This window comes from Mobula birostris, chromosome 11, assembly GCF_030028105.1.
Source record: "Mobula birostris isolate sMobBir1 chromosome 11, sMobBir1.hap1, whole genome shotgun sequence".
NCBI classification, from domain to species: domain Eukaryota; kingdom Metazoa; phylum Chordata; class Chondrichthyes; order Myliobatiformes; family Myliobatidae; genus Mobula; species Mobula birostris.
The window spans coordinates 10,021,086-10,048,330 of NC_092380.1; the positions used below are offsets into that span (position 1 = coordinate 10,021,086).

Sequence of the window (27,245 nt, forward strand, 5' to 3'; positions counted from 1 at the left end):
TTTGGCAAACTTCCTTTTAATTGGGTTAACTATGTCCTTTACAAGGTCCATTCGCGACCCTTGGGGATTTGAAATGAATTAACATCTAAAAACTAGTCTGACTTGCCAGCTTTGAGAGTTGGTACATGCATCTCTACATCAGAACAGGCTCAAAATGAACACAATAACTTCCGTTGAATATTACCAAACAAAATTTGATACTGACCCACATAAGCACATAGTTATCAGAGATATAGGAGTCAAACTGGACACACTGGAGGCTGTGCTAGAACAAAGGACCCTACGGAAAATACTGGTAGATCTGGACAATGTCTCTCACCCTCTGCATGCCACCTTGGCTGGACAGAGGAGCACTTTTAGTCATAGACTAAGACAACTGTGCTGCTCCAAAGAGCGTTATATGAGGTCATTCTTACCCTCGGCCATTAGGCTCTATGATGAGTTAACCTGTAGTCGAGGAAGTGATGACCCCCTCCTGTTTGAGATAACTTATTTTTTATTCTTTCTTACTTCTCTTCTAATATTTGTATATTTGTATATCTGTGCTACTGTGACACTGTAATTTCCTTTAGGATCAATGAAGTATCTATCTATCTAGTGTGACAGGTGGACAGAACTACACTCGGTGGCCATCTTGTTAGGTGCCTCCCATACCTAATAAAACGGCCACTGAGTGTACGTTCGTGGTCTTTGACTGCTGTTCAACGTATTGAGAATTCAGAGACCCTTTTCTACACACCACTGTGGTAACAAGTGGTTACTTGAGTTACTGTCAGCTTGAACTAGCCTGGCCTTGCTCCTCTGACCTCTCTCGTTAACAAGGCTTTTCCATCCTCAGAACTGCATTTTTTTCCAACACCATTCTCTGTTAACACTAAAGACTGCGACTCGTGAAAATCCTAGATCAGCAGTTCCTGAGACACTCAAACCACCCCATCTAGCACCAACAATCATTCTACAGCCAGAACCACTCAGATCACAGTTCTTCACCATTCCAGTGTTTGGTCTGAAAAACACCTGAACCTCTAGACCATGCCTGCATGCTTTTACGCACTGATCTGCGGCCGTGTGATTGGCTGACTAAACATTTGCATTAACAAGCAGGTGTACAGGTGTACCTAAAAAAGCAACCTTGGAATGTACGTTCAGCCACAGTGGTTTTAAAGAACAGCTTAACTCACCTCTGACTTAACCTGCAAGTTAAAAGGAGAAAGAGAGTTTTAAAGCAGCGGTGTTATTTTACCGGGAGCTACTGGAGTTTTATAGCTTGGGTGGGTGATGCTTGACTAATATTGGGCATGAGATTTTGAACAAAATTTCTCTTTGATGTTGATTTATCAGATGTACCGGGGACAGTACAGTAGCATGGCAATTAGCACAGTGCGTTATAGTACAGGCGACACGGGTTCAATTCCTGCCACTGCCTAGGAGAAGAATGTACATTCTCCCCGTGACCGCATGGGTTTCCTCCGGGTGCTCCGGTTTCCTCCCACAGTCCAAAGATGGGCTGGTAGGTTAATTAGTCATTGTAAATTGTCACGTGATTAGACTAGGATTAAGTTGGGATTTGCTGGACAGCACAGCTCAAAGGACCGGAAGGACTTGTTCCACGCTGTATGTCAATAATAATAAATAAAAACATTTTAAATGTTAACAGCTAGGACATTTCTTCTCTATTCCTGTCTGTCTGGGAAGGAGCCATTGGGCCACGGAGACAGAACAGCACAGAAACAGACCCTTCAGCCCATCGAGTCCATGGCACCCCTCAACCACTCGTCTTACCCTAACCCATCTTGTCCTTCACGCAGTCCCACTGGCTGCCCCGAGATAAATCGCAATGACCAGCCTGGATAACTTCGCTCCCCCCACCCCTGAACTGATCACAGAACACAACCCATGGACTCATTCTCAATGACTCATGTACTCAGAATTGTTTATTTTATTTTATTTTTATTGTTACTTTTGCTTGTTTGCTTTTTGTATTTCCAGTTTGTCTATTTATTTATTTAGAGAGCACAGAAAGGCCCTTCAAGCTGTACCACCCAGCAACCCCCAACAACCCTGATTAACCCTAACCCAGTCACGGGACAATTTACAATTACCAATTAACCTACCCAGTATGTCTTTGGACTGTGGGAGGAAACTAGAGCACCCATAGGAAACCTACACATTCCACGGGGAGGACGTACAGAGGACTCCTTGCAGAGGATGCTGGGATTGAACTCTGAACTCTGCGTGTTTTGACATTTTGATGTACAAATGACAAATGAAGGTCATCATCATCATCATCATCATGATGTGCCATGTCCTATGATGTGGGCGACCATGGTCTCATGACCATGATTGTTCTAGGCAAATTTTTCTGCACAAGTGGTTTGCCATTGCCTCCTTCTGGGCAGTGTCTTTACAAGACGGGTGACCACAGCCAATATCAATACTCTTCAGAGATTGTCTGCCTGGTATCAGTGGTCACATCACCACATGACCATCCACCACCTGCTTCCGTGGCTTCATGTGACCCTGATCGAGGGACTAAGCAGGTGACGCACCTTGCCCCAGGGTGACCTGCAGGCTAGCAGGGGGAAGGAGAACCTCACACCTCCTTTGGTAGAGACGTATCTCCACCCCAACACCCAAACTAGAGGTAACCTTTTGAAAAAGAGGGTCTTGTTACACATAACAACACACATCGAAGTTGCTGGTGAACGCAGCAGGCCAGGCAGCATCTCTAGGAAGAGGTACAGTCGATGTTTCGGGCCCAGACCCTTCGTCAGTTAGTCCTGACGAAGGGTCTGGGCCCGAAACGTCGACTGTACCTCTTCCTAGAGATGCTGCCTGGCCTGCTGTGTTCACCAGCAACTTCGATGTGTGTTGCTTGAATTTCCAGCATCTGCAGAATTCCTCGTGTTTGTGTCTTTTTACACATCCCTGGAACACCCTGTTCCCAAGTCACATCTAAAGCATTCTATTGACACAACCAATTAGAGCACAGAAGCTCCCATGAGCTCAACCACTTATGATGACTCAGGTGGTTCAAATGGACTCTGCAGACAGTGGTGCGGACAGCCCAGCTCATTGTAGATATGAACTTCCCATTATTCAGGACACTGACAAAGACCGGTGTGTAAAAAAGGTCCAAGGGATCATTGGGGACCTGAGTCACCCCAACCACAAACTGTTCCAGCTGCTACCATCCGGGAAACGGTACCGCAGCATAAAAGCCAGGGCCAACAGGCTCCGGGACAGCTTCTTCCACCAGGTCATCAGACTGATTAATTCCTGCTGTATTTCTATGTCATATTGGTGTACATACTATTTATTATAAATTACACATGGCACATTTAGATGGAGACGTAACGTAAAGATTTTTACTCCTCATGTGTATGAAGGATGTAAGTAATAAAGTCAATTCAACTTAACATCCGAGAATGTATAGAGTGTACAACCTGAAATTCTTACTCTTCACAGATATTCATGAAACAAGAACCCCCCCATAGAATGAACGATAGAAACATCAGAACCCCAAAACATCCCTCCCCCTCCCATTGTACAGCCAAAGCAGAATCATTGACCCTCCCCGTCCCCCTTTCTCCTCTTGCGCCAGCAGGAGCACTAACCACCCTCCCAACCCCCTTCCCCATGCAAGCAATAGCGAAAGCCCCCCAGAGAGTCCTTGATTCGGGTCCATCAAAAGCTACAGTACATAACCCAGCCCATCGGTATCTCAGACAGGCTCTGCCTCTCTCCAGCGAGGGAGGGGAGATATCGCTCCCACAATAACAAGAGCAGGAGACCACCAGCCCGCTGTTCCGATGTTACAGAATTCCGTGTTGCTTCTCCAAGCCCCTCGACTTGAGGACTGGCGAGCTCTCCCTCACCATAAAGGTGGGGGGGGGGGTTGGAATCGCTCAAGTGCAGAGGCCTACTTCCGGCAACAATCACACCGCTTTCTGTCTTGATGTTCCAGTTTCCCACAACACCTCAGTTGGCGAAATCAGCGAGGATCCAGGTCGTTCTCCCTGAAGGTGCTTGTCTTCCAGGCTGTTTCTGGTGATAGCAAAGAGCCCCACCACGTAGCTGGTCTGAAGACCCAGAAGAAGACCTTAAGTCACAGGAGCAGAATTAGGCCATTTGGCCCATCGAATCTGCTCCACCATTCAATCACGGCTCTTCCTTTTTTTTTCCCCTCCTCAGCCCCACTCCCCAACCTTCTCCCTGTAAGCTTTGATGTCGTGGCCAATCAAGAACCTATCAATCTCTGCCTTAAATACACCCAACGACCTGGTCTCCACTGCTGCCTGTGGTAACAAGTTCCACAAATTTATCACCCTCTGGTTATAGAAATTTTTCCACATCTCTGTTTTAAATGGACGCCCTAAGGCTATCCTAAGGCTGTGCTCTCTTGTCCTAGACTCCTCCACCAAGGGAAACATATGTTCCACATCTACTGTGTCTAGGTAATTCAACATTCGAAAGGTTTCAATGAGGTTCCCCTTCATCCTTCTAAATTCCAGCGAGTACAGGCCCAGAGCCATCAAAACTTCCTCATATGATAACCCTTTCATTCCCAAAAAATATCCTTGTGAACCTCCTCTGGACCCTCTCCAATGCCAGCACACCTTTTCTTAGTTAAGGAGCCCAAAACTGTTCACAATACTCAAAATGAAGGCCTCACCAGTGCCTTATAAAGCCTCAGCATCACATCCCTGCTCTTGTATTCTCGACCTCTTGAAATGAATGCTAACATTTGCCTTCCTCACCACCACCTCAACCTGCAAGTTAACCTTTAGGCTGTTCTGCACAAGGACTCCCAAGTCCCTTGCCCTCTCCGATTTTTTGATTTTCTCCCCATTTAGAAAGTAGTCTGCACTTTTATTTCTTCTACAAAAGTGCATGACCATGCATTTTCCAACATTGTATTTCACCTGCCGCTTTCTTGCCCATCTTCCTAATCTGTCTAAGTCCTTCGGGAGCCTTCCTGTTTCCTCAACATGACCTGCCCCTCCAGCAAACTTCGAATCATCTGCAAACTTGGCAACAAAGCCACTAAATCATCATCTAAATCATTGACATACAGCATAAAAAGATGAGGTCCCAACCTGACCCCTGCAGAACACCATTAGTCACTGGCAACCAACCAGAAAATGATCCTTTTATTCCCACTCGCTGCCTCCTACCAATCAGCCAATGCTCTAACCTTGTAAGAACTTTCCTGTAATACCAGGGCTCTTAACTTAGTAAGCAGCCTCATGTGTGGCACCTTGTCAAAATCCAAATATACAACATCCACTGCATCCCCTTTATCCATCCTATTTGTAATCTTAAGGAAACCATGCTGACTTTGTCCTAGCTTGTCCTGTGTCACCAAGTACTCCATAATCTCATCCTCAACAGTTGACTCCAACATCTTTCCAACCACTGAGGTCAGGCTAACTGCTCTATAATTTCCTTTCTGCTGCCTCCCTCCTTTCTTGAAGAGTGGAGTGATATTTGCAATTTTCCAGTCCTCCGGAACCATGTCAGAGTCCAGTGATTCTTGAGAGATTATTCCTAATGTCTCCTCAGTCTCTACCGCTACCTCTTTCAGAACCCTAGGTTGCAGGTCATCTGATCCAGGAGGCTTATGCACTTTTAGGTCTTTCAGCTTTTTGAGCACCTTCTCCCTTGTAATAGTAACTGCACTCATTTCCCTTCCCTCACACCCTTCAACACCAAGCACACTGCTAGTGTCTTCCACAGTGACGACTGATGCAAAATACTCATTTAGTTCATCTGCTATCTACTTGTCCCCTGCTACGATTTCTCTGCTGTCATTTTCTAGCAGTCCTATATCCACTTATTTTTTATATACTTGAAAAAGTTTTTTCTGTCCTCCTCTATATTGTTTGCTAGCTTGCTTTCATATTTCATCTTTTCCCTCCAAAGGATTCTTTTAGTTGCTCTATGTAGATTTTTAAAAGCTTTCCAATCCTCTATCTTTCCACTAACTTTTTCCTTTGTTGTATGCCCTTTCTTTAGCTTCTGCATTCTCTTTAACTTCTCCTGTCAGCCATGGTTGAACTATTTTGCCATTTGAACATTTCTCCGTTTTTTAAAGAAGATGATCATCGCTTTTAATGCTGCTAGTTGGGCAATCAGTATTTGCCAGGAGGAATCCCGCTTTCCGTATGAATGATGGTTTACTGTGCTAGAATCATGAATCACTTGAAGTTTGTTAATTCATCAATAAAAGCGCTTGGCTCGTGCAAGGAAAGTATGTGATTAAGAGTGTGTTTAACGACTCCTAATCCTTTCCCAGTAATTGATGATGCTGTTACTCACTTGTGAACAGAAGGCAGGTGATGCTGCAGTCATTGATGCCTTGAGTCACACTCCATACCTGCCAGTAAACACTTCAATACTCATTTCACTTTCATTGCAAAGTATTTTTAAACATCTCTTGAATGATTTTACTCTGGGATGTATTAAGTTTCCAAATGACTCAAGGGGATTGTGGGCTGGTCTTTACAGGTTTAATTATTTACTTATAGAGATACAGTTCGCCCTTTGGACCCTTTGAGCCGAGGCAGCCTGCAACCCCCTATTTAATCCTAGCCTAATCACGGGGCAATTTACAATGATTCACAGTACGCCTTTGGACTGTGGGAGGAAACTAGGGCACCCGGAGGAAACCCACGCGGTCACAGGGAGAACGTACAAACTCCTTACAGGCAGCGGCGGGAATTGAACCGGGGTCGCTGGTACTGTAAAGCGTTGGGCTAACCACTATGCTACCCTGTACCCCAGAAGTCCCGACAAGCATGTTGGTACAGTAGACACAGGGAGTCCCTTGGAGTGTTGTCAGTATTTACAGGGATCCCAGCAAGTGTGTCAGTACTTACAGGGGATCCTGGAAGTATGTCAGTGTTTATAGGGGATTCTGGGAGTGTGTCAGTATTTACAGGGGGTCCCGGGGAGTGCGTCAGTATTTACAGGGGGTCCTGTCGAGTGTGTCCCTGTTTATAGGGGATTCTGGGAGTGCATCACTGTTTACAGGGGATTCTGGGAGTGTGTCAGTATTTACAGGGGTTCCATGGGAATTTGTCAGTATTTACAGGGGGGTCCCGGTGAATGTGTCACTATTTATAGGGGAGTCTGGGAGCATGTCAGTATTTACAGGAGTTCCTGGGAATGCATCAGTATTTATAGGGACCCAGTAAGTGTATCAGAATTTGTAAGGGGTCCCAGTGAGTACGCCAGTGTTTACGGGGGGGGGGGGGGGGGACCCAGTTGTACGTCAGTGTTTACAGGGTTCCCTGGGTATGAATCAGTATTTGCAAGGGGATCTCTGTGAAGCTGCCTTTACGTGTCCTTGCGTGATTTCAGAGTGGCCTGGGTTGTGAGTAAATATTTACAGAGAACCTTGAGGGTATTCACAAGAGTTGCTGGGGCGGGGCGGTGGGTGTGTCAGTATTTACAAGTGGTTGCTGGGAAAATGTGCATATTTTAAGAGGTCCCTGTGAATCCACTTGGTGTCTCGAAGGAGTCCACTGGTGTTCCCCGTTGTCTGTCTTCATTTTAGAGGATCTTTAAGAGCATTTCTTTGTAAACAGAGTGCTCAGGCACAGAATATATTTACATCGGGATCCAGGATTTGTCATTTGATCTAGGGAGGGTGATGAATTTTGTCAGGTGTTTGCAGCATGCCGGAGTCTATTAATATTTAAAAAGAGTGATTATGGAACTTCCAGTTATGTCAAGAGTTCCTGAGCCCAATATTTTGATGCAGTGGCTATCTTTCATTAGGAGTTTGAGAAGATTTGGTATGTCACCTAAGACTGTAGCAATCTTCTACAGATGTACTGTGGAGGCACTCAAACTGCATGCATCACCGTCCGGTATGGAGGGGCCACTGCCCAGCGTCAGTAGAAGCTGCAAAGGGTTGTAAACTCAGCCAGCTCCATCATGGGCACTAACCTCCCCAGCACCGAGGACATCCCACCCTCCCATCCTCACCACATTCTACAGAGGTTGTATTGAGAGCATCCTGAGCAGCTGCATCACTGCCTGGTTCGGGAATTGCACCGTCTCGGATCGCAAGACCCAGCAGCGGATAGTGAGGCCAGCTGAGAAGATCATCGGGGTCTCTCTTCCCGCCATTACAGACATTTACACTGCACGCTGCACCCGTAAAGCCAACAGCATTGTGAAAGACCCCATGCACCCCTCATACAAACTCTTCTCCCTCCTGCCATCTGGCAAAAGGTACCAAAGCATTCAGGCTCTCACGACCGGACTGGGCAACAGTTTCTTCTCCCAAACCATCAGACTCCTTAATATCCAGAGACTAGACTGACATCTACATCATTTATTATTGATATTGTAATTTGTCCTCTACTGTGCCTATTGTCTTGTTTATTATTTATTGTGCTGCCCTGCACTGTTTTGTGCTCATTATGTAGTCCTGTGTAGGTCTGTAGACTAGTGTAGTTTTTGTGTTGTCTTACGTAGTCTAGTGTAGCCTTGTGTTGTTTCACTTAGTCTAGTGTAGTTTTGTGTTGTTTCATGTAGCACCATGGTCCTGGAAGAACATTGTTTTGTTTTTACTGTGGACTGTACCAGCAGTTTATGGTCGAAATGACAATAAAAAGCGACTTGACTTGACGACTTGATCTTCAAAAGGCGATGCGTCAGAAAGGCATTATCCATCATCAAGAACCCTCATCACCCAAGACATGCTCTGCTCTCATTATCAGGGAGGAGGCACAGGAGCCCGAAGACACACACTCAACATTTTGAACAGCTTCTTCCCCTCCACCATCGGATTTCCAAACAGACAGTGAACCCATGAACACTACCTCACTATTTTTGCTCTCTCTTTTTACACTACTTATCTTATGTGTGAGTGTATATATATCTTATTGTAACTTATAGTATATTTTATGTATTGCACTGTACTGTTCTTGCAAAACAGCAAATTTCACAACAGAAAGTATATCAGTGATAATGAACCTGATTCTGAGAAGGGGTCAGAATTTGAAGAAGGTTCACAGTGCCAAGCTGTAGTGAAAGTACATTGTGGAGGATCTGTGAGATCTTGAGGTCTATGTCGATGGGACACTCAAAGCTGCTGTGCAGGTTGGCTGTGTTGTTAAGAAGGTGTATAGTGTGTTGGCATTCGTCAACCATGAGATTGAGTTCAAGAACCGTGAGGTAATGTAAGACCTTGGTCAGACCCCACTTCCAGTCCGATGTTCAGTTCTGGTCACCTCACTATAGGAAAGGATGTGGAAAATATAGAGAGAGTGCAGAGGAGATTTACAAGGATGTTGCCTGGATTGGAGAGCATGCCTTATGAGAATAGGTTGAGAGTACTTGGCCTTTTCTCCTTGGAGCGATGGAGGATGAGAGGTGATGCGATCGGGGTGTACAAGATGATGAAAGGCATTGATCATGTGGGTAGCCACAGGCTTTGTCCCAGGGCTGAAATGGTTATTACGAGGGGGCATAGTTTTAATGTGCTTGGAAATAGGTACCGAGGCGATGTCAGGGGTAAGTTTTTCACACAGAGAGTGGTGGGCACGTGGAATGCACTGCCGGTGGCGGTGGTGGAAGCGGGTACAGTAGGGTCTTTTAAGAGGTACATGGAGCTTAGAAAAATAGAGGGCTATGCACTAGGGAAATTCTAGGCAGTTTCTAGAGTAGGTTATATGGTTGGCATAACATTGTGGGCCGAACGGCTTACAATGTGCCGTAAATTTCTATTTCTATGAAAGTAGGGGAACAGACAGCAGGTTCTATGAATGAGAATGAGATTCCCAGCTGGTCCGTTGCCTCATAGGTGACGGTTTTAGGGACATCAGATCAAGTTTACAGCATTCTTCATTGTAGGGTGAGCAGCCAAAAGTCAATATTCTCTCCAATTTTTTATAACAGCAGGTGCGGACCAGCCAACATTCTGAGCAAGAAAGTTTTAAACAACCTGAAAACAGTGTGGCACTTTAAATGTTTTTTTTTTAATATATACAACAAACCTTGGTTTTCAACAGATATTGAGGCCCCGGTTAAAAAGAAGAAAGAGGTACGTAGCAAGAATAGGCAGACAGGAACAAACGAAGTACTTGAAGAGTATAAGAAATGCAAGAGAACACTTAAGAAGGAAATCAGGAGGGCTAAAAGAAGGCATGAGATTGCTCTAGCAGTCAAGGTGAAGGAGAATCCCAAAGGCTTCTACAGAGCAAAAGTATCGCAATAGACAGGACTGGTCCTCTTGAAGGTCAGAGTGATAATCTATGCGTGGAACTGAAAGAGATGGGGAAGATCTTAAACAGATTTTTTTGCCTCTGAACTTACTCAGGAGATCGACACAGTGCCTATAAAAGTGAGGCAAAACAGCTGTGAGTTCAGGGACCGTATACAGATTACAGAGGAGGAAATGTTCACAGCTTTAAGACAAATTAGAGTGGATAACTCCCCATGGCAGGCAAAGGTGTTCCCTTAGACCTGGTAGGAGGCTAATGCAGAAATTGCAGGGACTCTAGCAGAGATATTTCAAATGTTTTAGTAACTAATGAAGTGTCGTAGGATTAGAGGATAGCTCATTCTGCTCCGTTGTTTAAGAAAGGCTCTAAAAATAAGCTGGGAAATTATAGGCCAGTAAATCTGACATCAGTAGTGGGAAAGTTATTGGAAGGTATTGTAAGTTACCAATGAGAGTAGCCCGGTGGGAGAGCTGGCCTGCAGGTGGCAGCCCCCAACCCAGCAAAGACACAAGCACGCATGCCACCCCTCTGTTCTCTCCCACATCACTTCCAGTTCCTCCTCCTCTGGGTGGCTGTAACAGGCAACACTACACTATGAGGGCCTGGTCCGTACAACAACCAAGACCACGCAGATCCCGCGCCATCAGTCTCTCCAATGAACCAACGAACCGGACTTGCAGTATTTTGTAATCCCAACATCCACCAGGGTCTTGGCAATCACAAAACAAACATTTAAGACACACATTTGCGCTACTTGTTGGTCCCAGAGTGGCTGCTGCAACCAAGCACACCACCATTTTAGTGGAAGATAAAAGTTATTACCATAAGTATCAAACAAAATTCTGGAGGGACTCAGTAGGTCAGGCATCTGTGGAGAGAAACATCCATTTCACCTGAACTGAAATATAAATTGGAGATGGCAGCATCAAAAAATGAAGGGAAGTGGTAGAGCTTTCTACCTCTTATTCCAGCCCTTTCCTGCACCTCTTTATACTGGCAGGTATGTTTTGTAATTCCAAAATATAAACCTGATTGAAAGGAAAACACACAGTCCATAATACATGTCTAACTTCATTTTTACTTTAAGTGACACATGCACGTATGACGCGGTGACGTGATGACGTATACCATTCACGTCCTTTTACATATAACTTGCAATGCATTATGTAAACAAAAAATAATGCATGATCAAATTATTTATTTAGATTATTACTGAAATACTAAATACGCAACAGTCCTCCCTGCTTAGCTATAAACTCCAACTCAATATAGAATACATCCCTACTTATTGTACTATATAACACAACTACTATATAAGCATCCACAGCATTGTAAGTTTTAAATTGTCACATTCAGGCCTAAGATTTAATCTCTATGGAGGATTTCTTACTGTTGTGGGATAACATCTTTTCCAACAAGGGGGCGGGTCGCACTGCTAGGCTGGAAAGACTTATGACCATGAAACAATCTCCATTTCTGGGGCCTTTTCCATGGTGGTTGTAAGAGTTGACCCTTGGGACTGTAGGAAGAGGTTCTGACAGCTCAGGACACCTTTCTTTTCCTTTCTTCTTTCCTCTCCAAGATGCTCTTGGCATCTTCTGGATGTGTTGGCACCCCGTACAGAGCATAGCAATCTGCTGATCTATGCCGGGCCACCAGACGAAGCTCTGAGCCAAGGCTTTCATTTTGACCATGCCTAGATGACCAGCGTGTAGCTCCTCCAACACTTCAGCTCTCGGCTTGGAAGGCAGGCACCACCAAGGGCAAATTCATCTCGGCCCTGGTAAAAAATGGTGGAACCGAAGTTGTTGTTGCACATTCCAGCTATTCTGGGTGGCCATGTAGATCTGAGACAATGTGGGGTCTTTTCTGGTTTCCTTTTGTATCATCTCTGCAGTATTTGGGAGGATACCTTCAGACGAGTGTCCTCTTTTGTAAGTTTTTCAGGTATGTCCTTTTCCAAGGATAAACGGGGCAATCCATCAGCTTTTCTTGATTAGTTGTTCTCTTGAACTCGGCTTTGTAATTGTGTTCTCCAAAAAAACAGAGCCCATCCCTGCATTTGTGCTGCTGCTGTTAGTGGAAGGCCATTTGTGGATTGAAAATGGACACTAGTGGTTGATGATCAGTAATGAGGGTAAACGCTCTCCCATACAAGTACTGGTTGAAACGGTTTACACCCCAAACCAGACTCAAGGACCTTCTGCAAACCTGTGCCTAATTTTTCTCTGCAGTGGTAAGGCCACGTAATGCAAAGTCTATGGGGCATTCACTTCCATCACTCATCACATGCGATATGACGGCACCTATACCATAAGGTGAGACATCACAGGCCAGCTTCACTGGACTGTGTGGATCATAATGTTTGAGTACAGTATCTGACATCACCATTTCCTTTACCTTTTTGAAAGCTGCCTCACACTACTTTGTACAATGCTATTTCTTCCCGATCTGTAGTAGTGAGTTCAACGGGTGGAGCACAGTAGCAAGGTTTGGCAGGAATCTGTTGTAGTAATTGACAAATCCTAAAAAAGACCACAATTGTGACATGTCCTTGGGCTTGGGGCATCCAATACGGCTTGAATTTTCTCAGTACACTTGTGTAAATCGTGTGTGTCAATGGTGTGACCGCAGTAAGTGATGCTTGGTTTAAAGAATTCACGCTTGTTGCATTGTGCTCTGAGCCCATAATCTTCTCATCTTTTTAACACTGTCATGAGATTTTGGAAATAATTCTTGTCTTCCTTAGTGGTAATTTTGATGTCATTCAGGTAGCACTGTGCCTGGACAGCTTTGCGGCACCTGGTCCATCGCTTTCTCCCAGAGTACAGGTGAAGATGCTACTCTAAAAATAAGCCTATTTAGCAATAAAGTCCTTTGTGAGTGGTTATGGTGAGAAACACTTTGGACTCTTCTTCCACCTCCATCTGTAGATAGGCCTTAGAAAAGTCCAGTTTCCTAAAGTGCTTCTCTCCTGAAGGATTTGCAAAAATGTCCTCTGTCTTGAGCACAGAGCATTGATCTATTTTCAGTATTGGGTTGATGGTGACCTTAAAATCACCAGAGATCCGGACAGATCCATTCTTCTTGGCTACTGGGACCACTGTAAGGTAGGAGGGACGGTGTCTAGCTATTGAGGGAGTGCAGCGTAGGTTCACGAGGTTAATTCCTGGGATGGCGGGACTGTCATATGTTGAAAGATTGGAGCGACTGGGCTTGTATACACTAGAATTTAGAAGGATGAGAGGGGATCTGATTGAAACATATAAGATTATTAAGGGATTGAACACGCTAGAGGCAGGAAACATGTTCTCGATGTTGGGGGAGTCCAGAACCAGAGGCCACGGTTTAAGAATAAGGGGTAGACAATTTAGAACAGAGTTGAGGGAAGACTTTTTCACACAGAGGGTTGTGGTTCTGTGGAATGCTCTGCCTCAGAAGGCAATGGAGGCCAATTCTCTGGATTCTTTCAAAAAAGAGTTAGATAGAGCTCTTAAAGATAGCGGAGTGAAGGGATATGGGGAGAAGGCAGGAACAGGGTACTGATTGTGGATGATCAGCCATGATCACAGTGAATGGTGGTGCTAGCTCAAAGGGCTGAATGGCCTAGTCCTGCACCTATTGTCTATTGTCTAAAGAGACACTGGGGGTGATTTGGTATTTATAGGGGATTCATGAGATTGCATCAGTGCTTATGGTACCCACAAGCGTTTGTCACTGTTAGTCTACATTGTTTGGCTACTGGGAGATTTGGTACGTCACTAAAGACACTCACGGCTTCCTACATGGCTGCGTCACCGTCTGCTATGGGTGGTGGGGGGTGGGGGATCTGCTGCACGGGATCGAAGTAAGCTGCAGAAAGTTGTAAACTCAGTCAGCTTCATCATGGCCACGAGCCTCCGTAGTATCCAGAACATCTTCAAGGAGCGATGCCTCAAAGAGGCGTCTCATTCCTGCCATCAGGGAGGAGGTCCAGAAGCCTGAAATTCAGGAGCTTCTTCCCCTCTGCCGCCCGATTTCCGAATGGACATTGAACTCATGAACTCACCACTTTTTATTTTACACTACTTACTTAAATTTAATATATACTTACTGTAATTTGTGTGTTTTTCTCTATTATTATGTATTGCACTGTACTGTTGCCGCAAAACAACACAATTCATGACATATGCCAGTGATATTAAACTTGATTCTGATTCTGAGAATAATATTCCGGGGTCAATGTTCTTAGATTTCTTTGGGCTGAATCAGCACTTACATGGACTCCCAGGGCGTTTGTAGGTATTTACAGAATCTGATTTATTATCACTGAGTTAGATGACATGGAATTTGTGGTTTTGCTGTAGCAATACAGAGCAAACACATAAAATTAATACTTTATACTTTATTGTCACCATACAGTTGTTACTAGAACATACAATCATCACAGCAATATTTGATTCTGCACTTCACACTCCCTGGATTACAAATATTAAATATTATAAATATTAAAAATAGTTTAAATTAGTAAATATTAAAAATTTAAATTATAAATCATGAATAGAAAATAGAAAATGGAAAGTAAGGTAGTGCAAAAACTCCGAGAGGCAGGTCCGGATATTTGGAGGGTACGGCCCAGATCCGGGTCAGGATCCGTTCAGCAGTCTTATCACAGTTGGAAAGAAGCTGTTCCCAAATCTGGCCGTATGAGACTTCAAAGCTCCTGAACCTTCTCCCGGAGGGAAGAGGGATGAAATGTCTGTTGGCTGGGTGCGCAATAAATTGTAAAAATAAATATTTGCAAAAACAAGAAGAGCAGTGTACGGACTGTACGGACTCATGGACCATTCGGACATCTGAGGGCAGAGGGGAAGAATCTGTTCCTTTATCATTGCGCGTGGGTCTTCAGGCTCCTGTACTTCCTGCCTGATGATCGTAGTGACTAGAGGGCATGTCCTGGATAGTTCTTGGTGATGGACGCCACGGCTTTGAGGCACCGCCTCCTGGAGGTGCCCTCCATGGCTGGGAGGGTTGTGCCTGTGATGAAGGTGACTGAGTCTATAGCAGTCTGCTGTCCCTTGCGATCCTGTGTATCGGATCCTTCGTACCAGGCTGCGATGCAAGCGCTCAACTTTGTAAGTTTATAAGACTTTGATATCACATCAAAACTCTTCAAACTTCTGGCAAAGTAGAGTCGCCGGAGTGCTTCCTTACAGGTAACCTGGGTTTGTAGAAATGCATACAGGGGCCACAGAGTCATAGAAAAGTATAGCACAGAAACAGGCCCTTCGGCCCATCTAGTCCATACTGAACCGACTAAACTGCCTACTCCCATTGACCTGCACAAGGACCATAGCCCACAATACCCTCCCATCCATGAACCTATCCTAACTTCTCTTAAGCATTGAAATTGAGCTCACAAGCACCACTTGTGCTGGCAGCTCATTCCACACTCTCACAACCCTCTGAGTGAAGAATTTTCCCCTCTGGTTCCCCGTAAGCTTTTCACCTTTTACCCTTAACCCATGCCCTCTAGTTGTAGTCCCTACCCAACCTCAGTGGACACTTGGGTCGCTCTAAGTGAGTCAGGATATACCAGGCATTCCCAAACTGGGGTCCATGGCATTAAAAAGGTTGGGAACCCCTGGTCTATACGGAGAATCCCTGGGGTGTTTGCTAGAAGATTAACAGGAGATTCCTGAAAATGTGTCAGAATATAAAAGAATCCCTGAAAGTGCATCAGTATATACAGAGTGACCCCAAGTGTATGTTCGTATTTAACTTGTGTCACGAGAAGCTGGAATGTATTAGTTTGTAAGGATCCCTGGAAGCTGTCAATAGTTACAGTGAGTCCCCAGTGTTTACAAAGTGTATCTACAGGCAGTACCAAAGGAGGTGTAAGGCGCTCCCTCCCTCCGCTAGCCTGCAGTTCACCCTTGGACAAGGTGTGGCACCTGCTTAACCGCCCCCCCCCCCACGATCAGGGTCACGTGACCCCATGGGAGCAGGTGGTGGATGGTCACATGAGCAGCTGGGACATATCACAAGTCCTGGTAATGCGACCACTGACACCAGGCAGACAATCTCTGAAGAGTATTGATAATGGCTGGGGTCACCCGTCTTGTAGAGTCACTGCCCAGAAGAAGGCAATGGTAAACCACTTTGGTAGAAAAATTTACCAAGAACCATCAGGGTCATGGAGATCATGCCTGCCCACGTCATAGGAAGTGGCACCTAATGATGATAATGAATGATTTACAGGCAGACTCAAGGAATTGGAAGATAGAACATACAACAGTATGGCACAATACAGTACAATACAAGCCCTTCGGCCCGCAATGTTGTGCTATCCTTTAACAGACTCCAAGATCAATCTAACGCTTCCCTCCCACAGAGCCCTCCATATTTATTTCATCCATGTGCCTAAGAGTTGCTTAAATATCCCTAATGTGACTGCCTCTACCAACAATTCATGCCACGCATCCACCACTCTCTGTGGGAAAAAACTTACCTGGACATTCCGCCACCTAATTTCCTCCAATCACCTTAAAATTATGCCCCCTCTTATTAGCCATTTCCACGCCGGGAAAGAAGTGCTGGCTGTCCACTCTATCTATAGTTCTTATCATCATGAACTCTTCTATTAAGTCACCTCTCATCCTCCTCTGCTCCGAAGAGAAAAGCCCCAGCTCGTGTCTGTATTTAGAGTTGTGTCAATATTTACAGTGGGGCCTCGGACATGTGAAATATTTACAAGGAGCACTGGCAGTGTCAATATTTAAAGCGACAGCCATATTTTCTTCAGAGTCTGTTGTCAGAATGCACGGTGGCGTAGCTGGTAGGGCCACTTCCTCAGAGCACTGGAGACCCTGGTTCGATCCCGGCCTCGGGCGCTGTCTGTTTGCCTCGTGACTGCGTGAGTTTTCCTGGGGTTCTCCAGTTTTGGCAGCCTAATTAGTAAATTGCCCCTAATGTCTAGGAGAGTTTGAGGAGGGCTGATGGGAAAGTTGGGGCAATAATAGAATCAATTAGGATTAATGTTAGAATTGGTGTGAATGGGTAGGTTGATGACTACCGCAGACTTAGTGGGCTGAAGGGCCTGAGTCTGCTTCTAAATGTGACTCTGTCCTGGGTATATATGACTCCAGTTACAAGCTCTGTTCTGCTTGAAGTTCATATGATATCCTCATGAGTAAATCAATTTGATAAGGGGTCCCTCAAAACTATGATCCATAGAGTCTCCTTGCAAATAGTGATATATGTACTCTTGGAGATCCTGGTGTACACAGGAATACCTTCAGAATCACAATCAGGTTTAAGATCACCGGCAAATGTCATGAAATTAGTTAACTTTGCAGTAGCAGTACAATGCAATGCATTCTCGAAGGACAATGGGTGATGGTTATCATCACAAGCCTGGGCAGAAGATATGGAGATCCTGAGATGCCCAGTCATCAAGATCCCCCTCTCAGCCTCACCGGTGTAGTCCAAAGGAAAGCTTATGAAGCAATATGTTTGGCACCAGCTTGGCTGCAGGAGCTGCTGGAAGGATGTTCAATGACATCCAGCCGCCTTAGGGGCTCTGCTCCAGATTTGCTGTCTGGGTTTACTTGTCTCTCCTGAGGTTGCCTACAAGGCAGTGGGGCTATTTACCCCTAGCTGGGGATCTGGTTCGTGAGCGCCAGGGTGTGTCCACACACCGGCTGGCCTGTGTGCTATGTGTGCAGGGGCCAGACCTCCTCCCCGTCCTCTGTACTGTCAAAATGGTTGATGTGACGTGTCTAGTGTGGTAGTGTAGTGGGTAGTGCTTGTCGCTCTCACTTTCAGCTTCCACCGCTGACTAGCAGCCTTGCAAAAAGGAGAGCTGAACATGCAAGTCTCTCCCTGCCAGTAGATAGCCTGCCCGACAGCAAGCCTCATGTAGCGCCTCCCTGCTGGTGACACATGGAAATGCAATTCACAATAATAGATTAAAAATGGTGAATTACAGAAAGTATATATATATAATAGTTCAATTAAAGAAGTAGTGCAAAAATAAAAATTCAAAAAAAAGTAGTGAGGTAATGTTCATGGGTTCAATGTCCATTCAGAACTCAGATGGCGGAGGGGAAGAAGCTGTTCCTGAATCACTGAGTGTGTGACTTCAGGCTCCTGTACCTCCTTCTTGATGGTAGCAATGAGAACAGGGCATGTCCAGCAGACTTCCAGGAACTCCTGGTGAAGGGTCTCGGCTGAAACGTCAGCCTTTTGTTCCTCTCCATAGGTGCTGCCTGACTGCTGGGTTCCTCCAGCAGTCTGTGCGTGTTCCTCTGGATTTCCAACATCTGCGGAATCTTCCAAGGGGACTGCGGAGTTTGTTAGTTTTAACAGGAAGTGCTGGAAGTGTGTCAGGCTCTATAGGGGTACTTGGGACTGTGTCTTTATCAGAAAGAAGGTTCAGAGAATACAGATATGTTCCCAGTAACTGGCTATAAATATTGACATATTCACATTCCCCCATGGGTGTGTCAGTATTACAAACACTGACACAGTACTAGAAACTCCTTATATTACTGGCATTCTCCCAGGGTCCCACTGTAAAAGCTGACAAGTTCTCCAGGAGTCCCTGAAAATAATGATCCACAAACAGGGTCTCCTTGTAAATATTGATAAACCCTCAGAGATCCTGGTCTCCTTGTAATTAGTGATGAACTCTCAGAGATCCTGGTCTCCTTGTAGATAGTGATAAACTCTCAGAGATCCTGGTCTCCTTGTAGATAGTGATAAACTCTTAGAGATCCTGGTCTCCTTGTAAATAGTGATGAACTCTCAGAGATCCTGGTATCCTTGTAGATGGTGATAAACTCTTAGAGATCCTGGTCTCCTTGTAGATGGTGATAAACTCTCGGAGATCCTGGTGCACACCGGTACATCTTGTGTATACCAGCAGACTTCCAGGGGTTCCTGAGAATAACTATGTGTGTGTGGCGGTGGGGGGGGGGGGGGCGGCGGTGAGGAAGCATGGTTAGCGCAATGCTTTATGCCGCCAGTTGTAAGATCGGGTTCAATTCCCGCCGCTGCCTGTAAGGAGATCGCATGTTCGCTCGGTAACTGTGTGGGTTTCCTCCAGGTGCCCCAGTTTCCTCCCACATTCCAGAGGGCAATGAGTTGTGGGCACGCTATACCGCTGCCAGAAGCATAGCCACACTTGCAGACTACGCAATCTTCGCTAATTTAAACTGATGCAAACAACGCACTTCACTATATGTCTGAATCAGAATCTGGTTTAATATCACTGGCATATGTCGTGAAATTTGTTGTTTGGCGGCAGCAGTACAATGCAATATATAACAATAAAATCTGTGAATTACACAATTGAAAATTGTAATTCACAATTTCATTATTATGTACTGCATTGTACTGCTACTGCCAAACAACAAATTTCACAACATACATACATACATACAGTATATATGTGTCTGTATGTATGTATATATATATACATACATACAAGGGAAGGAAGAGATAGCAGCGCGCCGCACGTGCGCAGCCCTCCGGTGAAAATGATATTGTATCCGTTAAGTAGGGGCCGTGGACAATTCTGATTTGATGGAGACAGACATGAAAGCACAGAGGAACATCTGGAGAAATTTCTGAAACGGAGGTTCGCTGCTGTTGTTACTGGGCGATCGAGAATCTTCCGGAGGGAAGGCCTCAAAATCCCCGGCTCTGCCTGCCGTTGGCGACCGAGATTGAGGTCGAATCATTCAGTTAGAGATGGTGCTTGGTACTCGGTGTTGGAGAGCTGATCGGAGGCTTGAAGTTTTTGGACAACTCAGAGTCGGACTGTGGTCGAGCATGGCAGGGAGAGTTTTTCTTCCTTCTCCCGTCTGCGTGAGATGTGGGACTTTTGAGAGACTTTGAACTTTTTTACTGTGCCATGGACTGTTCTTCATCAAGTTATGGTACTGTTGCACTGTTGTAACTATATGTTATAATTATGTGGCTTTGTTAGTTTTTCAGTCTTGGTCTGTCCTGTGTTTTGTGATATCACACCGGAGGAAATATTGTATATTTCTTAATGAATGCATTATTAAATGGCAATAAAAGAGGACTGCATGTCTTCATAATCTAATATGTGTCTGTATGTATGTATATATGCTTAATAATTAAATTAAATAAGTAGTGCAAAAATAGAAATAAAGAAGTATTGAGGTAGTGTTCAAGGATTCAATGTTCATTCAGAAATCCGATGGCAGAGGGGAAGAAGCTGTTCCTGAATTGTTGAGTGTGTGTCTTCAGGCTCCTGTACCTCCTCCCTGATGGTAGTAATGAGAAGATGGCATGTCCTGGGAGATGATGGATGTCACCTTTTCGAGGCATCGTTCCTTGAAGATGTCCTGGATACTGCGGAGGCTAGTTCCCAGGATGAAGCTGGCTACAACTCTCGGCGGCTTCTTTCGATCCTGTGCAATAGCTCCCTCTCCCCCCCCCACCCCCCATACCAGAAGCTGATGCAGCCCGTCAGAATGCTTTCCACGGTACGGCTGCAGAAATTTGTGAGTGGAGTGTCTTTGGTGACATACCAAGCTTTGATGTACATGTGACAAAGAAAGCTAATCTTTACCTTTTACCTTTAACTACCTATTCCTAATTCCACTGTAGATACATGCACAATTCCAGGAACTTCCAGGGAATAAAAACACAGTCCTGTGGGTTTACGTATTCATGAGGCAGTACTTAGAGGATCTCTCCAGAATCGCATCAGTGTTTGCAAGGAGTGTATCAGTATTTGTACGTTGTATTTCAGGATTTAAAGTGAGAGCCCAGGAGTGTGTCAGAATTTACAAGACGTCTCAGTGAATCCGTTACCATTTACAAGAAGTTTGCGGTTTGTGCGTATATACAGGAGATCCCCGTGGGGGGGTGTCAGTATTTACTGGAGTGAAAGTATTTATAGGGGATCCCATTAGTGTGCTGGTATTTACAGAGAGTTCCTGGGACTGAGTCAGTATTTATGGGGTTCCCCAGAATTGTATTTGTATTTACAAGGGATCCCCTAGGAGTGTGTCAGTATTTAAAAGGGGTTCCTAAGAGTGTTTTGGTGTTTATAAAAGGTTTCAGGGACAGTGTCAGTATTGGAGTATGTTAGTATTTGTAGAGGCTTTTAAAACCATCAGAAGCCAACATTTTAAGAAGAGGTCCCCATGAATTGTACCATCATGGGAGCACTGTTTTGTGTTAACAGGTGTGTATTTAGATTAGATTAGATTATGAGGACACTCAGTCCTCTTTTATTGTCATTTAGTAATGTATGCATTAATAAATGATACAATATTCCTCCGGTATGATATCACAGAAGCACAGGACAGACCAAGACTGAAAAACTGACAAAGACCACATAATTATAACATATAGTTACAACAGTGCAAGCAATACCGTAACTTGATGAAGAACAGTCCATTTAGCACGGTAAAAAGTTCAAAGTCTCTCGAAAGTCCCACATCTCACACAGACAGGAGAAGGAAGAAAACTCTCCCTGCCATGCCCGACCACAGTCCGACTCTGAGTCGTCTGAAAACTTCGAGCTCCGACCAGCCCTCCGACACCGAGCACCGAGCACCATCTCTGCCAAACGCTTCGACCCCAGCCCCGGCTGCCAGCAGCAGGCAAAGCCAAGGATTTTGGGGCCTTCCCTCTGGAGATTCTCGATCGCACAGTAGCAGCAGCAGCAAACCGGGCATTTCAGAAGTCACTCCAGATGTTCCTCCGTGCTCTCACGGCTGTCTCCATCAAATCAGAATTGTGCACGGCCCCTATTTAACAATATGATATCATTTAAGACCTGTGCATTATCTTCAGGCAGATGTGGCTCGTCAGTTGTGGTTGGCAAATCAGTATTTACAGGGTATTGCTGGGATTATATCAGTATTTATAGTGGGTCCCCAAAAGGGTGTCAGTATTTAAAGGGGGTCCCTGAGAGTACTGGGGAGCCACGGGCACCAGAGTTCAGAGTTCAATTCCTGCCACTGCCCGTAAGGAGTTTGTACGTTCTCCCCATGACCGCGTGGGTTTCCTCCGGGTGCTCCGGTTTCCTCCCACAGTCCAAAGACCTACCAGTTGGTAGTTCAAGTGGTCATTGTAAATTGTCCTGTAACTAGACTAGTGTTAAATAGGTGGGTTGCTAGGGGGTGTTTCACACTGCATCTCTAAATAAAATACTTGTGTGTATAAAAGGTTTGGCGACTATGTCAATATTTACAAGGGATCTTGATTAATGTGCTAATGCTTTCAGGAGTCCTGAAGAAGGGTCTCGGCCCAAAACGTCAACTGTTTATTCATTTCTACAGATGCTGCCTGACCTGCTGAGCTCTCCCAGCATTTTGTGTGTCAGTATTTGCAAAGTACCTGGGTGTGTGCAAGTATTTATATCGGGAACCCAGGATGTGTCAGTATTAACAGCAGATCCCTATGGGTTTGTCAGTAATTACAAGGATTGTTGGAACATTCTCACTGTTTACAGGGGAATTTGGAGATTGTCAGCTTCTGCGGGGATTTACCGGTGTGCAAACGTATTTTTGGGATGTCCTCAGGGACATGTCACAATCTGAAGGGAATCCTCAGAGTCATTGTTTAGAGAAGGGTGTAAGGTATAAGGTGCGTATCAATATCCACAGGGTTTCCCTGAAGTGTGCCAGTGTTTGCGCAGGGACGAAGGGTGTGTCTGCATTTGCAAAATGCACTCAGGTGGATGTCAATATTTATCAGGACACACCAGTACAGTATTGTACTGGTAATTACAAAGTTTACACACAAGTGTTACTGTTTGCAAAGGGGTGGGAGGCAGGGGGAGGAAGAGAAACGCATACAAAGTGCTGGAGGAACTCAGCAAGTCAGGCAACATCTATGGAGGGAGGAGGACAACATGTCACATTTTAGAAAGAGTACCTGCGAATAGTGTCATTATGGGAGCACTGTTTTCTACATTAACGGGTGTGTACTTAAAACCTGTGCGTTAGCTTCGAGCAGATGTGACTTGCCAGCCACGGCTGGCAACACATCTGGGAGAAGGAAAACTCAAACCTCTGCTGCCCTGCGACTATACCCACTCCTGGGGAAGGTTTTGGGACGAAACCCCGAGGAAACAATGCAGAGCTGGAGTCCCTAAGGCAGTCCTACGTTGATTTCAACGCTGACTGGCAACTCCTGCGACGCCGCTGGTGCCGAACCGTATCGGTCTCTGCCGTTCCTGTGGGTTCATCAGCTGCGTGGAGAGAGGGAGCCTGTTGCACGGGCAACAGCTTGGTCTTCATATCGTGCTGCCCTGGCCTGCGTACTGATTTGGGTATCACACTGACAGCTATGATGCAATATCCATGGTCGACCCTGACCAACGGAGAGCCTCATTTAGGGTTAATATTCACCTCCTAGGACAGAACTCAGGGGAAGAAACAACAAACACGAACCTTGTAAAGAACTGTGTTTGATGCAGGGATATTCACAAAGAATGCATGTAGACCATTCACTATAGGAGCACAATTGGGCCATTTGGCCCATCAAGTCTGCTCCGCCATTTCATCACGGCTGATCCATTTCCCTCTCAGCCTCAATCTCCTGCCGTCTCCCGTATCCCTTCACCTCCTGACCAATCAAGAATCTATCAACCTCTGCCTTAAATACACCCGGTGACTTGGCCTCCACAGCCACCTGCGGCAACGAATTCCACAGATTCACCACTCTCTGGCTAAAGAAATTCCTCCTCATCTCGGTTCAGGGCTGGAAGTGGCTAGCGCGAGAGGGCACAGTTTTAAGGTGCTGGGGAGTAGGTACAGAGGAGATGTCAGGGGTAAGCTTTTTACGCAGAGAGTGGTGAGTGCGTGGAATGGGCTGCCGGCAACGGTGGTGGAGGTGGATACGATAGGTTCTTTAAACAGACTCCTGGACAAGTACATGCAGCTCAAAAAAAGACAGGGCTATGGGTAACCTTAGGTGATTTCTAGGGTAAGGACATGTTCGGCACAGCTTTGTGGGCCAAAGGTCCTGTATTGTGCTGTAGGTTTTCTATGTTTCTAAAATGGACGTCCCTCTATTCTGAGGCTTTGTCCTCTGGTCTTAGACTCTCCCACCATGGGAAACATCCTCTCCAAATCTACCGTGTAGTAATATACTCCAATGGAACACAGGCACCTATCTGTGCACAGCAAGATCCCACAGCCTAATCAGATGACAAGACTTTTTAAAATGATCAAGGATCAACTTTATTCACCATATATACTTACATGTATTAAGAATTTACTATGGCGCGACAAGCAGCAAAAATGGACCGCGGGGCACCATGGAAACGTAGTGGTTAGCGCAAGACCATTCCAGCTTGGAGCGTCGGAGGTCGGAGTTCAGTTCCCATCTCATCTGTACGTCCTCCCCGTGGAATGCGCGCGTTCCCTCCGGACGCTCCGGTTCTCCCCCATAGTCCAAAGACATCCCGGTTGGTTAGTTAATTGGTCACTGTCAGTTGTCCCGCAATTAGGCTAGGGTTGAACTGGGTCGACGCAGCCCAAAGGGCCTGAAGGGCATATTCCACACTGTATCTCCAAATAAATAAATAAACATTCAATGATATGAAGAATAAAGAATTATATACAAAAATAAAGTTAGAGGTTAAAGCACGGATATGGAATAAAATGTACGTAAGTACACACAGTAGGTGCCAGCGTGTATTCACAATGCAAACGGCATGACAAAATGTGGATTAAAATACTTACAGCGCAGTGACTGAGATAACAGAGGGGCGTCCATTTAGAACGGAGATGAGAAGGCATTTCTTTAGCCAGGGAGTGGAATCCTTCGTCACTAAGGCGGCTGCAGAGGCCAAGTCTTTATGTATATTTAAGGCACAGGCGGATAGATTCTTGACTGGTCAGGGTGTGAAGGGATAAAGGAGAAGGCTGAGAGAGAAAATGGATCGTCCATGATGAAATGGCGGAGCAGACTCGATGAGCCAAATGGCCTAATTCTGCTCCTGTATCTTATGGTCTTATAAGGCAGCGGGGGTGGGGGTGGGACCTTGCTGGGGGTGGAGCGAAATGGACCATGTATAGGCAGAAGAGACTGGTTTAGTTGGGCATCACGTTTGGTACGGTCACCGTGAGCTGAAGGGCCTGTTAAAGTACTGCGCCATCGAGGGGATGGAATTCAGGGAATAGGCACTGGCGAGATGCTCCTTCTGAACCAGTGTGGCACTCCCTGTTTCCTCCAGTGTACAATGAGACCTCAACCAAGGGAAGAGATGGGAAAGTTCGCACTAGGAGGCCAATTGCAGACATCCCACCCTGCAAAAACTCATTTCAGGGAGGTAGCACCATCAATTTGCGGGAGACTTCTGGAACTTCCGGGAGAGGTGGGATGTCTGCAATAGAGTAGCTCCTGAGCAGCCAGCCAGCTAGTTTAAATAACGTTAGCTATAGTAATGAACAAATGACACCTGTTAAACTCACCTCAACATGTCTTTTCCAGTCTTAACTCACCACGGGCAATGGAAAAGTCACTGTTGCAAACAGTGCAGTGAGCAACACTGTCATTATTTTGACCCCTATTAGGCAGGGGTACACTTTAGTGTAGTCTGGGGTGACGCACATTTTATATTTTCTTTTTTTGGAACACTCTGCCACGGCGCGCTCACGCTCTCTCTCTCTCGTCGCTCGCGTGTTCTCGCTTGCTTGCTCTCACTCTCTCTCTCTCGTGGTCGCTCTCGCACTCTCTCTTCCTTTCTCTCGCTCGCTCTCAAAAAAATTGATTTCCGTGATGTTGTATGTAATTTGCGGGTGCCAGGGAGCCACTATTAATATGCGGGACACTCCCGGAACTTCCGGGAGAGGTGGGATGTCTGCGATTGGTGCTACTTTCCCAACAATTCCACTCTCCACCTTCTCTTCCTTCCCTCCCCCTAACCCGGAAAACTGCATTTCCTTCACTCAAATATCAATAACTGGTGTCCTTTTGTTCTTCCAACCCCACCCCCCCCCCATCCCCCATGTTCTTTCGCAGGTTTGAGTAACATCATCGGCATCATCGTGTACATATCAGCCAACGCGGGAGATCCTGCAAAGAGCGACTCAAAAAAGAACAGTTACTCCTATGGGTGGTCTTTTTACTTTGGAGCGCTCTCCTTCATCATCGCGGAGATGGTGGGCGTGTTAGCGGTTCACATGTTCATTGACAGACACAAACAGATCAGGGCAGGGACAAGATCCACGGATTACCTCCAGTCCTCTGCCATCACTCGGATCCCCAGTTACCGATACCGCTACAGACGGCGCAGTCGATCGAGCTCCCGCTCCACAGAGCCCTCCCACTCCAGAGACCCCTCTCCCGTCGGTCTCAAAGGCTTTAACACGCTGCCGTCCACAGAAATATCCATGTACACCCTCACGAGAGACCCTCTGAAGACCACCACCTCAACTGCCACTTACAACTCCGAGCGAGACCACAATTTCCTACAGGTCCATAACTGCATCCAGAAAGACATTAAGGATTCCTTGCATACCAACACGGTCAACCGAAGAACAACACCTGTATAAAGAGCTGAATGACAAGGACAGACAGAGAGAGAGAGAGAAAGAGAGAGACAGAGGAAAATTAATAATTTACAAAAAAATGGATTAATGAAAATATTAAAAGTTATTGCATGAAACCCGAATTCCATTGCAAAAAAACAATGCAAAAAGTTTGTCAAAAAAAAGATTTTAAAATCGAAAACTAAGAGAGAAACGAGTGGAGAGAAAGATCTCCGGCCTAAATTCCAACCAGAGAATGGATTGACGAGAGCGAGAGGGAGATAGTGAGGAAGAGGGAGTATTTGTCTTCATTTACTAAGTGTTTTAAGCGCTCTTTATTGTTGAAATGCTTTCATCCCACCTCACCCCACCTGCCTTATACCTCACCGGGAGTGATGACAATGAAAAAAAAAGGGATTCTGTCTCCCTTGTTTGAGGTGAAAAGTTTTAAGGAGGAATTTTTACAATATCCAGGAATGGCAATTCATTCTTT

The 27,245-nt window shown here is 45.5% G+C and overlaps 1 protein-coding gene across 1 annotated transcript in view; it reads left to right on the forward strand.

Annotated features, from left to right (window-relative positions):
- LOC140205400 (voltage-dependent calcium channel gamma-2 subunit) overlaps nucleotides 1–26,776 on the forward strand; it is a 211,716-nt gene extending 184,940 nt beyond the window's left edge. Inside the window, exon 4 of the mRNA XM_072272991.1 lies at nucleotides 26,244–26,776. Coding sequence (XP_072129092.1) covers nucleotides 26,244–26,776 — 533 coding nt within the window. The remainder of the gene's footprint in view (nucleotides 1–26,243) is intronic.
- The last annotated feature ends 469 nt before the right edge of the window (nucleotides 26,777–27,245 follow it).